This window comes from Sipha flava, unplaced genomic scaffold, assembly GCF_003268045.1.
Source record: "Sipha flava isolate LNK unplaced genomic scaffold, YSA_version1 103_pilon_pilon, whole genome shotgun sequence".
Classification (NCBI taxonomy): domain Eukaryota; kingdom Metazoa; phylum Arthropoda; class Insecta; order Hemiptera; family Aphididae; genus Sipha; species Sipha flava.
The window spans coordinates 1,851,837-1,866,138 of NW_020271717.1; the positions used below are offsets into that span (position 1 = coordinate 1,851,837).

Below are 14,302 nucleotides of genomic sequence, written 5' to 3' on the forward strand. Positions count from 1 at the left end.
CTACTCTTTGTACAATATTATAATGTACGACGTGCATCGTGTAAAAAAATGTCTGCGCGTTTCTTTTGTTATCGCATTTGGATAAGGTATGCGCGTCTGAAATGACCAAACTCTACAATGTATACCTGTATACCGCGATGTGTATACACATTTTGGGACCCGTAGACACGGACAAGAGAATTGGAATAGAAGAGCAGTTGTTCTTTTTTCCTTGCTCTCCTCTTAAGTGAATGATGATTCGGCGTTTTGTTAATACATACTCAGATTATAGGGTCTTTCGTAATTACAGGTTGATGGTGGATTGGCGTTTTAAAACCATTAAGGACACACACACAAACGTGCGCACGCTCGTGAACACCGGGCGCGCGTGCGCGCGTATGTGTGTGTGTGTGTGTGTGTGTGTGTGTGTGTGTGTGTGTGTGTGAGTGTATAATATACACACACGCGTAGGCATACGTATACACGCGTAAAATAGACAATGATGAGATGATGTAAAAATCAAGTTATAAAAACAAAACACAAATTGTATCGTAATGGTTTTTGAAGTACGCCACATTAATATATATTAACAACGATTCGAAAGATAATGTCGACTTACCAATTGTTGACTTGAAGTATAGTCAGACCAGTATCTTGAGCAAGTTGTTTTTTCTGATCTTCCGATGGGTAAGGATGCTGAAAAAAAAAAATAAAAGATATTAAGTTATTCGATAACGGTATAATCCTTCTTATGGATGTATCTGACATATACCCATATGCATAGCGTGTGGTAAATAATATATCTACATTAGTCATTAACCACAGAGTACGGTTAAGAAAATATTAGACAATTTATTTGGCTTGCATGCAATTTGTTCGAATGAAAAATAAACACCATGGTATTTATAGAGAGCCTTATAATAATATTTTAATGATACATCGGCAAATCTTTTTTTTATATATATATTTAAATCTATACACTTATAACTAACAGTGTTTAAATAAGCTGAGACACGATAACGTTTTGAACCAAATTATATAAAAAAAAAAAAAAACAGTTCGCAATTGAATCCGGAGGCGTTCTAAGCCGCCCACTTTTGACAAGTGACTCCGAGGTAGAGGATATATTATTTGTTGTATAATGATGCGTTGTCGAGGTCGCGTGCTCTATACGACATCTCCATTATTCTTGAAAACATCACGTACAATAATAGGAAGGGAAAAATCAGGAATATCAACGCCTCTTTGTAGAACGTACCGTTGCCATTTCCGTTTCATCGCGTCATATCAATGTTCGCGCGAATATTATTCTCAACTTCGTAGGCGTAACCGCGATACAGCACCATTAACGCCCAAACGGCACGTGACATTCGATATATCACAAGTAACGCGTATACAGTTATGAGAAAATTATTTTTAGAACAAAAATACTATAACGAGAACACGAGGTGGATATTTCGCCGAGAGACAATCATTATTGTGTTACGAATCACCGTCGCGAAGAATCACACGGAGCGTGTGCGTGCAGCAAGAACGCGTTTCCATTGCGAAATTGATATAAAATAATAACCGAAACGTGCAAGTATCGTAACATACGAGTGTATATACGTATACATATAGCAGTATCGTATTATATTTTATGTATCGTAAAGGGCGTAGGTAGGTATCCTGCAATAAAATCACGATATGATATGCAACGGGAAGGAATTTTCTATCATTTTCATAACATGATGTATACCCCCTTTTGTCGGTAGACGAAACCAATAACGATCGAGGAAGAGCCTTTTTTTTATCCCCGTAGCTCGTTGGAAAAGCAATAAAAGCATTAAAGCATTGCCTATATAGACCGATGGGAATATTGGTTCCCCTCTTCTCACATATTTCCCTATCGGTTAGAAAATATATATACAAGCGTGTATAAAAATAGATGGAAGAATGTGCACGAATATTTTATAGTACGACAGCTCTATATAATAGTGTAACTCAAAAACCCAAATCTGTGATTCAAATATCCAATCGGTAATAACGCATATATAAGATACCCAAAAAGCAATACATGGGATTGGAGTTGTTCACGTGGTACGGTTATTATCGTAGTCAGTGATATTGTTTTATTGAAACATAGTACATTTAATATTTTTTTACTGTGATAATAATAATAATAATAATTTTTACTATTATAATACGATTTTAGAAATAAGCGTGTAATACTATCCTTTCTCCAATAATAAACGTAACCTTGTCATAGTTATATGTACATGAATAAAACGTCGAATTAGCCTTGTGTGAACTCTAGCAGAAGGCTTAATACTTTCATGATAAAAGCATAATTATAATTTGAATACTATTACGAACACTAAAACACGAAATGAAAATATTTTATTTCCCCAAACATTTATTGGAGATTGGAGAAATAAAATATTACGTATCAAACATTTATTGGAGATTGATACGTAGGTTATTATGTTTACGTGCGAATGAATAAAATTAGCGTGCAAAATTAATAAAATATATATCATATTGTATCAAATGTTTTAAATAGAACTTAACTTGTACCGGATTGTTGTTTAAACACTGATACAACGAACGTGTGTCTAAATTTAATTCCGAGGGTCATTTACCAAAATAAAGACGAAAGGGGAGAAGAGTGTTCGTTTGAAACCGCTGATAAAGCACGAAGATTAAACTCCGAAAAATAGGCCTGTGAGCACGTAGTTCCGTTTTTGAACTGAATCCCAAATATCCACGACGGTCGCTGAATGTTTAATGGAGCCCGATTGAAGCCTCTTGGGGCCCCCGGGGGTGTGTATCCCCCCGTCGTTTTAGGACCCATTACGAATGCCAGTTGCATGACCCTTTAAACCAAAGTGAGACCGAGAGAAAGATAGAGAGAGAGTGAGAGAGAAAGACAGACAGTGGGGAAGATAGAGGGAACGACGGAGAGAAACTGGGAAGCGTGTAGAGAGACCGTTACAGTGAAAGCAAGCAGTGAGATAAACATTTTCCGTCGTATACCCGCGGGAACCCGAAACTGGCAAAGTTGAAAAGGACAGGTTGATTGGGCGTATAAACCACCGTACTCAAATGTGATTGAATAATCGAAATGATTATTAATATTAGAATAACAATAGAAATGAAATGAACAACTTATATATTTAATAATTTATTATTATACGATATATCATCAAATTTATAAAGATTACGGTAAAATCGTATATTTATATGTATCTATGAGAACATTTACAAAATACATACACTTATTGACACCACTTAAGGGAACGTATAGGTTGCAGAAGTACACGTATACGACGTAAAAGGCAAAAAATATTTTATGGGATAGAAGCTGTTTCCTCTAACAACTGTAACACATAAGGATTTCCTGAGAAATATAAACCGCAGCGTACGTCGTAGATGGGCTATTTCATTCTTCCTTCAGCCAATATAACTGCAACAACACGAGGGGACCGGGGAAAAAGAAAAGGGTCTTCGGGGAGTCGTGGTGACTATTTCCTTTCCGGATAAGCGACACAGAAATGGAAAAAGGTTTTTTTTTTTTTTTTTTACTACAATGTAATAGTATACAGCGAGCGCTAGGCAGTTTAGAGGGACGACTCTTAGCGGCCACACTGATACGTCGTTGAGTCATTCACATATTCATAGAATCGCCCTTCGCCGAGGCAGTTTTCCTAAGCAATTTCCGCACCCCTCTCCGGATCGCTATCTCGTGTACGCATATTATGCGCACCTCATCACCATTTCACATGTTATAATAATTCCCGAGGAGTTCGCGCCAAATCAGACGAAAAATGTTTCGTGTGTACGCGAGCGTGACGTCGGCAACGGCGTTAGTGACGTCTGGACCGTCATGCACTTGTACGCAGATTTTTTGCACGGCTCGTATTGTACGCCCGCGAGCAAAAACTAATAATAATAATGAAAATAACAATAAAAAAAAATTCGACATTACGTCGTAAAATATCGAACTAATGGTCGTGTAATACGTATGAAAATATATCATAACACGGCATTCGATTACATTACGCTGCAACGCGGTAACCCACTATCAATTTGGATGGTAAATGATGATTATTCACCCATTACTTTTTATTTATCTGGTAAATTTATTGTCGTTACGATCGTGTAACAGGAACTCACCGATCAAAACACGGGTTATTACATCAAGGTAAAGGCTGGGGATCGTAAAAATCCCATCAAGATGCAATACAGCCTGTACGGAAAATCCTTCTAAGGCGGATGTATACGCCATAAAATTCAACCCCTGTTTTAACATCGAATCCACAACAACTATAAAGACAACGATTAGGGGATTCTTATGTTGAAACTTAAACTTATTCTCTTTTTCCTTTAGCAATTTTGTCAATTTCGATGCACGGTGTGTACTGTTGCCAATGAATAAAATTACGAACGTGATTTCCACGCGTACTATACCGCCATATAATTAAATTTATGTTTTAACACCCATATTATAATGCGATATTCTACGAAACCTTTAACGCGCCACATTGCGTGGTTATTAATTAATTCTAATCATCTCGCTGTTCACAATGAAATTTCAATAAACCGTTTTTTCAATTTATGCACACCGATATATAACGAAATATATGCATAACACCTATTATTAAAAAATAAATAAATAAATAAAACGTGTGATAACAGGTACTGTAATTCTGGTGTCCTAACGCGTAAACGCGATAAAGAGAAAAACCCCTTGGTACTTTGTTTTTCCCTTCTCTGTCCAGTTAAATTTACGACGCTATAAAACTAATATTGCATCTGGTCGTAAATCTTGACGGGGTTAGCAAGCTCTCCCGTTATATGCACTTCAATGTGATAGACTCAGCATAAACACGCACTAGTTATGTAAGTGTATAATAATAAGTCTCTAAATAAACAGAAATTCGATAACTAATCGAATATTATTGACTTATATTTATGGGTATTATGACAAAAAAATCGAATTATATGAACATAATAGATCGTAACATGTTTTTATTCCAATTATATTAATTTATTTCATAGTGAGAGACAGAGAGAGAGAAAATGCGTATTAAAGCGTTATCGTTAGCGAGTATTTGTAATTTCAAATGTATATCAAAAGAAAAATCCGTGTAATGTAAAACAGATATACACTGGAATAGAATATAATAATACGATTGTTATAATATAACTACGATTAAAAGTGATTAATAATATAATTAAAAGTAATTGTGATACGAGTAAACATGCATTTATAATTGGATCGGTGTTGTTTTATGGAATTGAATCAAAATCATCGGGATTACATCGTCCGGAAATACTCCTCCTGATGTAGGCAAGGACAAACATAATGTGTTCTATAAGATGTATTCTTAAATTCTTTCCGGAGCAAATAATTAATGTTTAATTTTTATTATTTTATTTGTTCTTTTTTTTTTTTCTAAGACCGTTTTCTATAGCGTAATACATACAATATAATTTTATACAAATTTAATTGTATATAATATATTATAAGTATTGTATAAAAGATAACGAGGTGGTTAATTTATTGATTTAAAAGATACCAAAGAAGTAATTTCATGAAAGGTCATTGCATTCTTAAACATACACGTTATAACGAGTAATCACAATGAAATGCAGTTACCGCCATTGTTGAAAACAATCCCAACGTAAAACGTCCTACAATAGCCAATTAGAATAGCGTCAACGACAAACTGAAAACAAAGCTTAAACAATGGTCATGGTATACTTTGATTTTATTTAAGGTAGAAAATCAGCACATACCTGAATAAATGCAATGCAATGAAAATGTATCGTTGAAGAATATTTTACATATCGGATTAAACCTTTAGAATAGATTATTCAGTATAAACTACAATCTGATGATACAGGGCAATGAAATTATAACGACGTTAATCATTAATAATCACCATATTTGCAGAAAAAAAAATAAAAAAATGTAAATATTCTGCAAAAAAATAGATATAACTACTCGAAAGAACCGGATGATAAATCTTAATTATGTACTTGGTTATTAATATTAATTTTGCCGAAGAATAAATTTCTGTTTTAAAAATTTTCGTTTCAATTCGAATTACCATTATAATATAGTTATTATTCGTATAATTATAAAACTGGATTGCATATATATATTTTAATTTTACATTCATAAGCGTTCTGGAAAGTAATGTCACCACCTATAGAGTGAATAATATCATTATTTATAAATTTGTCGACGAAATGAAAAAAATCAATAATTTTCGTCGAAATGAATTGCGACGAATAAATTATTATAGCATATAAATAAAACGAGTTTTATTCGATTTTAACCAAAACGATATACGACGGTAGTATGGCGACGCTGTGGTTTAAACATTTTTCGAAGGAATGGAAAACGGAATAACGAGGAAAAGAGAATACTGTTAAAGAAACAGAGTATATTGAAAATCCGAATGAGTATAGAGTATAGGCGTATAGCCGTTAAATTTGTCCGGCAAAAAGGGGATTGAAAGGTTCGATAGGAATTTCAATTCAACCCAAGTGCATTGGACGCCGACGGTTCGTCGGGGGCAGCAGCGAAAATGGTTCGGCAAAAGAATGAAAAAAAAAAAAAGAGCTTTGGAAAAAAAAAGAAAAACTTTAAGACCAGGAGTGGAGAAACTGTGAGCCATTAATCTTGGCAGCCAACAACTGATGTAAACCCATAAATTACTTTCCTCTTTCCCCTTTCACTCTATCACTACCCTGCTCTTTTTAAAGTTACCCCCTCTCTTTATCTCCACCCTCAATAGTGAGATTGAATGCGCGTGGATAAAAGCGTATATATACGCGTTTATATATATATATATATTTGTATACATAAATATATATACACTCGCTTATATATATAAATATATATGTGTGTGTGTATCCGAATATATGCAGATATAGGATATATACATATAGCCAAAGCATATTTAAATGCGATTTTTGTTTGCTTAACTGAACGAAGTGTATCTTAAGTGAATATTCTAAATGTTTATAAACGAATAATATATTGATTAATTAAAATTAAATTTGATTATGGTGACTTGGAGAACAATTTCTATTATAAGACTTAAAATTAAATAAAAAAATATATATACGTGCAAAATTATACCACTACAAACAGTAGGTAAACATGTTTACATTTACAAAGAGAACAAAGAGAATTTTTTTATTCCAATAAAAAAAATCGGATATTTATCTGAAACCATAACACCAAAAATTGTTTTGCTTCGACAGTAAAATATATGTGTACCACACTCGTTTATATATTAGTATGCGCAAACACGCTTTTAACTAATTAGCAATGATGTCGGATATTATCTGTTTTGATCACAACTTCTACCGCTGGTCACACGTAATCGATCGACAAACCGTAATTTATCATTAGATCAAATTTGCATAACATGGCTAGTTAGTTATAAAATTAAGCATTGGAACAAACATCGGTGTAACCCGTAATATTTTACGACACATTAAAAAAATAAAACGGGATGAATTACCAATCACCACACACGCATAAATATGTACACGTATTGAATTTATACGAAATAAATAAATATTATCAGTGAATTTGATATAATCATAATTTATTATTCTTATTATTTATTAATGTAGTGTCATCTTTAATGTTATTATAATCATCGTAATAATTATGCGTGCGGTGTAAATACGTGCTTAAGTATACGTTATTTTTATCAATGAAAAAAGGAGTAGCTAATAAAACGTTCGAGTTTTTTTTTTATAAATTAATCATAATACGAATTATGCTTATTTATTTCGTTTTATGTGGTTTGATAAATCCTCGTCCATAAAGATAATAAGTCCCCTGAAACACGATCGTAAAAGAGTAAGTGCGTATAAATGGGATATGCAAATAAAACACAACCAAATTTCGCGAAAATTGTTTGAAATAAACAATGGGAAAATCCTTAGCGAAACCAGAGCAATAAAAAGAAAAATGAAGTGTACTGAAGAATTAATAAATGAAAATAAAAAAATAAAATGCTTTTTTTTCGGGATTATAAATTTATTCCTGTGAATAATTAAAAAAGTAACGGGTATTTTTTCGATTATTGTCACATTTTATTCATAAAACTCGTTGTTGTGTCAATAACGAACGAAACGTACAGTTTCAATAGATTTAATTGCCACTAAAAGACCACCTACCAATAATAAATAATGTTTACATATACATCGTTTCATCTGGCTCGCGGCTCTAACAGTTGATACGAAGAAGTGAATTAGAGTAATGACAATAATATCCGTCTGGGGGGTCCAATATCATTTAATTTATAAGTATGAGAGACACGAACAATGAATACACACTTGTGGTACACGTTGAAACAATGCGCGAAATTGAAGAGATTGACGCGTGAGGTTAATTTTTCATTACTACATTTAATCTCAGACTCGGTTACATAAATATATATATATATATGTGCGTTACATAATATTATGTTGATGTACAACTGTGGTGCGCCCGTAAAAAAACTTGTGCGGACGCAGAAATGTTCGAAAAGAAAAAAACAATAATATCGCAATTCTATCAACGCAAATTATTTATCGTACACGAGAGACGGGAAACACGTCTACTATATATTTATCATATTCATACGCGTAAGTATATATGTGTGGCTGCGTATATTTTAAGTTACGAATTACGAAATAGAATCGCCGTCTTGTACCCGTAAACGCATCAAACAAATAATATATATATATATTCATGTATACTTGTGCCTACTATGCAGTAGTGCAACACGAAACGATAATAAATAACGAACTCGGTACGTACGATAATCGCAAAGGAGATTTAGAAGCCATAAGAAAGGAAAAAAAAATGTCTTATCTTGCCGGTGAGGGCCAGAAAAAAGAAACACATAATATCGTATTTTATTTTGTTATAACTGTCGATCTTCGATATAGACCACTTAACTCTGTCGGTTATTCAATCAGTCTCTGATACTTTCAGACACTGCAACGCAACAGACGAAGGAGGAGAACTCATTAGACAAGTCCAGACGTTTCTATTAAGCGCGTTCATTCATGTTGTTCTCATCGAAATATATGTTGCTGACGTGTTTTTTGACGTGTCCACTATATTGCTCGGCCGATGTTAATACCGTCTGTATTAATATTATTTTACACGCGTTCGGCGACGAACACGACGAAGCGGTTTTACTAGACATAAAAGCGACTGCACACAAAAGTAATGGCGGTAAATCATATACGAATAATACATATATACACATACTCATACATAAATACATATATATATATGTATATAAATATTTCCAAGTGAGGTAGAATGGTGGTATGGTTGGACGGAATAAGTGAGAGAGAGAGTGAGAGAGAGAGAGAGAGGTTTGTTGGTTGCCGGGACAACGAGGAATTTTAATTATTACGATCAGGCTTAAGGGGGCAAGCATCGCTGGTGCGACCCATACCCACAGTGTTACCAACGGCAACGGGGAATGGTGCCGACCGGTACGGGAAAAAAAGGGGTAGGTATACATATATATATATCTATGCGGGGTGAAAGATAAAAATATAACTAATTTCAAATGTCCATTTGAACCCCACAAAATGTATCCTTTTTCTCTATGTGTCTCGATTCCACTCTTGCTCGTATACAGCATATATATAATATAATATATATACACGCATAAGCCACGCATAAATTAAACCAAGTTTTTATTTAGTATGAAACAAAAAGAAAGTACGGGCCAAGAATCAAAAATGTAAAATAAAAAAATATTAGTACACATATAATAAAAAATAAATGTTATTCTTTGGTTTCGCATACTAAATTCTAATTCATAATCTATACTATATATAAAACGAATTCAATACAGTAACGGTCTAATAAAATGTAGTTATATCCATTACTCGTGAACTCGATAAAATTACATTTGCATAATAGCTGAAATTACACTGTGGTTATTATTTTATTACGAAAGTAATCGGTCTAATTTAATTAAATTACTTTTAATGTATTTTAGAGAGTACTTAATATCAAATAAGTGTATTTCCATTATTTCTCGAAGAAAATACCATATAAATTCAACTTTATATATTGGCAGAAAGAAAATATTAAACTATTAAGTAACAAAAATAAATGAACTTACAAAAATCTAAAAAAAACTTTTGAATTACACCTACACCACCGGTCATGCTAAATAATAATGCATACACCATGTGTAAGAACTATACTATACTAAAACTTATGTAATTGAAACAGAAATCTCTAATTTTCTGTTCCGTGTATACTCCCGTTTTCACTTTCTGTATTTTATTTATGCAGTTCTCCCGAAGGGACTTGATGATAATAATTTTCCAACCGAAATAGAATGAATGTAAAAAAAACGTAAATGTTTTATAATTTCTCTTGAGTTTATTTAAGATGAATTTTAATACCAAGAGAAATGCTCGACGGAGTTTTCGCTCCACCCCTCAGGACAAGATGAAGGACGCGAATACATTCCGAGCACCTGGTACTCCGCCAAAGTACCACAGCGATGGCGGCAAGAATGGCTAATTGTTATGCAAAATTTAATTTCAAACGAAAATTTACCTTTTGCACAAGAGGGCGCTTTAATTACCCCTTTTTACGACAAGTTTACCGAACGTTCGGGACAGTGCTTGGAGGAGGGTAGAGGTACGTCACTGCCACCAGTTATACACAACTCGGGCGTTTTTAATTAGGTCTTGGTACCGACTCGTTTTACTGGAGGAAACTTTTCTGCGACAAACATCCGTATCCAAATGGATAAATTACATTGCTAGTTTATGCTCCCTCGATGAATGAAATTAAATTTCAGAAATTCTCTCGCGTGCCATAATAAAACAAAGAATTCCAAACAATGACAGTCCTACTGGAACAACACGTGTACCATAGAAGTTAATACTGGAATTTTAACAACACAGTATACGTTCCTCGAGTTTGAAATCAACGTTTATATGTACACAAAACAACGACGGGCGGTTCAATGTATGTACAGCACATACATTTAAATCAGACACATATCAACGAAACAATAAGCATTACAATAGGCGTGTAATGTCGAACGATCTCCGTGTGTTTTTCTGTACGATAGCCAGTTTTTAAAATTGACATAATTTCTCGAACGTGCGGTGAAAATCATCACCCTATTTGCTATTAAGTTATACTATTATACTTGCACAAAAAGTCAACGTGTGCAAATACAAGAAAATGTTTTATATACTATAACACACGCAGGTACGTACGTTGATTGTTTCGTGTCGAAAACACTAGCATTCACAATTAAGTAATTGCTCTAGAAAATAAATATTAAACAGCTCAGCGTTCTTATTACGTTGTGCTCCATAATATCTACCCGCTTGGTATATATTTACCCGAGAAAATCGCAAAACGTAATAATAAATATTAAAAAAATGTGCTGATGACTTACCGTTAGATGTTGAAATAACCACGCGCGCAGTATATTGGTGGCCACTTTTGGGAAAATACCTCTTTTCTTTTGATTCTTCTTTCCGCCGCTTGGATCATCGTCATCTTCTCCCGTGCCATCTCCACTGCCAACGCTGGCGTTACTCGCATCACCTACGAAAAAACGAAAAATTAACTATAAATTAATACGATTTTTCGTTACTGCAGTATACCACAAATACAATTTTTTTCTATTTCACACGTTTATTGTTCATAACTTATACATATACGATTTATTTTCAATAGAAGAAAAGTTCAAAATTACCAAAATAATGCAATATATGAAATAAACATTGTACACATATATGCTCAAAGATGAAATACGGTTTTCTAAAAACAATCTACTGTAATACCGAACGTACTTTACTTATGACTTTTTTTTAATTAAAAAAAAAAAAAAAAAAAAAAATGAAAAGAGCCTACGGTTATAAATTCTTCTGTCTGCGCGTGCAATTGGTAATTTTACGGAAGTTAGGGGTCGTGGAGCTTGTAGCTGCCGCCGTTTCCCCGTGCCGGCGGCGGTGGGTAAACGTGCACCGTTGCTATCAGATTCACTACAGAAGGTGATCAATCACTGCTGCACTACTACCCCTCAATCTCTCATTCCTCTTTCTACTCACTTTGCCGGCCGGAATACGCTCACACGCACACACACTAACCTCCCACATAAAATATTCGCACACGCGCGCGTGCACACACATACATTCACACACAATCAAAACAATATCTCTGCTCGCATTCTCTCCCTTACATATTTATATATGTATATATATATAGATGGTACCTTTTACCAGGTTCCTCACACACACACACAAACACATTCTTAGTGGTGACGGCGGATAGCGCTGTACAACACGACCGATAAGGGACCACGTGCACACTACAGACTTTGTGCGAGACCGTTTTATTTTCGATACCGTTTTTCGACAAAATTCAAAACGTTATTCAGCTGAACTATTTTTCGTATACACCAGCGATAACGAGAAATCGTCGTCCAATTCGACGATGGTCGGTTAAAAGAAAACAAATTTAACATCAAGTAACGTTTTACAAAGTTGACGATAACAATTTCATACAAATTCGCCAGCGTATATGTTCTCATTATAAATGTGTGAGTATGTGTGTGCTTTTGTATATAAAATAAAAATAAATTATAATAATAACAGAATGTGCATTCAGAGCGTTGTTTTAATGTTGACTGTAGATAAAACAGCCACGCTGCACACTGTGTCAGATAAGAAAGTCGGTGGTTGGGGCATAAACATATTATACGCCATAGTAGTGTGTAATGACTCATACACACTAAATAAACAACAGCGGCGGTAGTAGTGGCGGTGGAGTGGAGTAAAAACTGTTTATCTAATGGGTTTAGGTGTTTGTTTGTATTTGATTGGATTACAATATTATATCCGAGGGACTGACCCCCTAAACACATTAGGAAGGAAGGGTTATCTCTCTCGACCGCGCGTCGTTGTGGCGGACCCGTCGTCCCGTATCATTGTCAGAGTTCAACTTTTGAATTTGTAATTTATTATAAGTTAAGCTGCACCAGCATGTCCCCTTTCTAATGCGTTTTTGTTGCACGTCAATTAAACACGGTTTTTGTTCTAACGACTTTTTTCGTTTTCAGATTATCCTATGTGGAATTACACATATACAATCATAAACACCTCACTGAAGTAAAGTTTATCGAAATCATCGCGTCCCCGTACATAACATAGGTACTGTGTGTAATCACCACCTGTACACCTAATACATCGAAAGTGAACCGTATCGCGTTTTTCAAATCATTCTGGATTTACGATGCCAATAATCGTTCATTAAATTTTGATTATAATATCTGATAATGTGAAAAGGTTAACGATTACACAAATGCAAATGATTCTTGTGCGTACGCCGCGAGTACCAATACAGTCGATGCATCATGATGCAGGTTATGAGGATTGGTCAAAGAAAATGGGCGGCGGCATGTTAAACGGACAAGAGAAAACGAGTTTATGGGCAACGACTCTTTGAACAAGGCAGCCATTAAAAACTAAAAAAGAAAATAACAAGTAATGAAATCGAACGCGGTGCGCACAAGCACAAGTTGAAATTACATGCACATAAACGTATATATATATATATATGAAATATATTAATATCAATATTACGACATAGCCTCAAACAAAGTGATTGACTATAATGAGTTGAACTCACAAATAATGTATGGACATTTTTATATATACATGTATACACACTAGCAACGCAATGTTTATAACGACTAATGAGTAGTGGTAAGCTTATATAGAAGGTAGTTATAGTAAGAAGTTATATATTATTATATTCTAGTTATTTCCGCTAAATGTATAAATACGTTGTGTGTATAATAATAGTAATAATAACAATCGTAAAATAGGTGCAGTTGTAAGTTAAACAGTTATTATTAAAAACACTGTAACACATGTAATGGTAATATAATAATAATAATAATAATATAATCTTAATCGCCGTTTAAAGAGTACACCGTTCGAAGGGGTAGAGATTCGAACATAGCGACACAGTGTGTAAGAAAAAAATCTCGACCCCTGAGGTCCGTGTATTAAAAAATAAAATAATAGCGTTAAAAATTACTCGAAACTCTTATAAACGGAATATTATTGTAATACATCAACGTTAATGTCGAGAGAGAATTAACCACAAAAAGATGATGATGATGATAATGATGATGATGGCGGTGCCTTCGAGATGTAACAAGAAAAAAATAACAACGACGACGACGACGACGAAAAGAACGACGAGAGCGAGCGAGAGAGAATCTGGCCACCAACACCATAATATGATTAAGGTCAA

At 34.2% G+C, this 14,302-nt stretch overlaps 1 protein-coding gene across 3 annotated transcripts in view; it reads right to left on the bottom strand.

The window, feature by feature from the left end:
- Positions 1-14,302, bottom strand: part of LOC112682406 (homeobox protein homothorax) — a 101,619-nt gene that overhangs the window by 25,681 nt on the left and 61,636 nt on the right. For all 3 annotated transcript variants that reach the window (XM_025553008.1, XM_025553017.1, XM_025553000.1), the window contains 2 exons: positions 11,433-11,584; positions 599-675 (listed from right to left, as the gene is read on the bottom strand). In XM_025553008.1, coding sequence (XP_025408793.1) covers positions 599-675; positions 11,433-11,584 — 229 coding nt within the window. The remainder of the gene's footprint in view (positions 1-598; positions 676-11,432; positions 11,585-14,302) is intronic.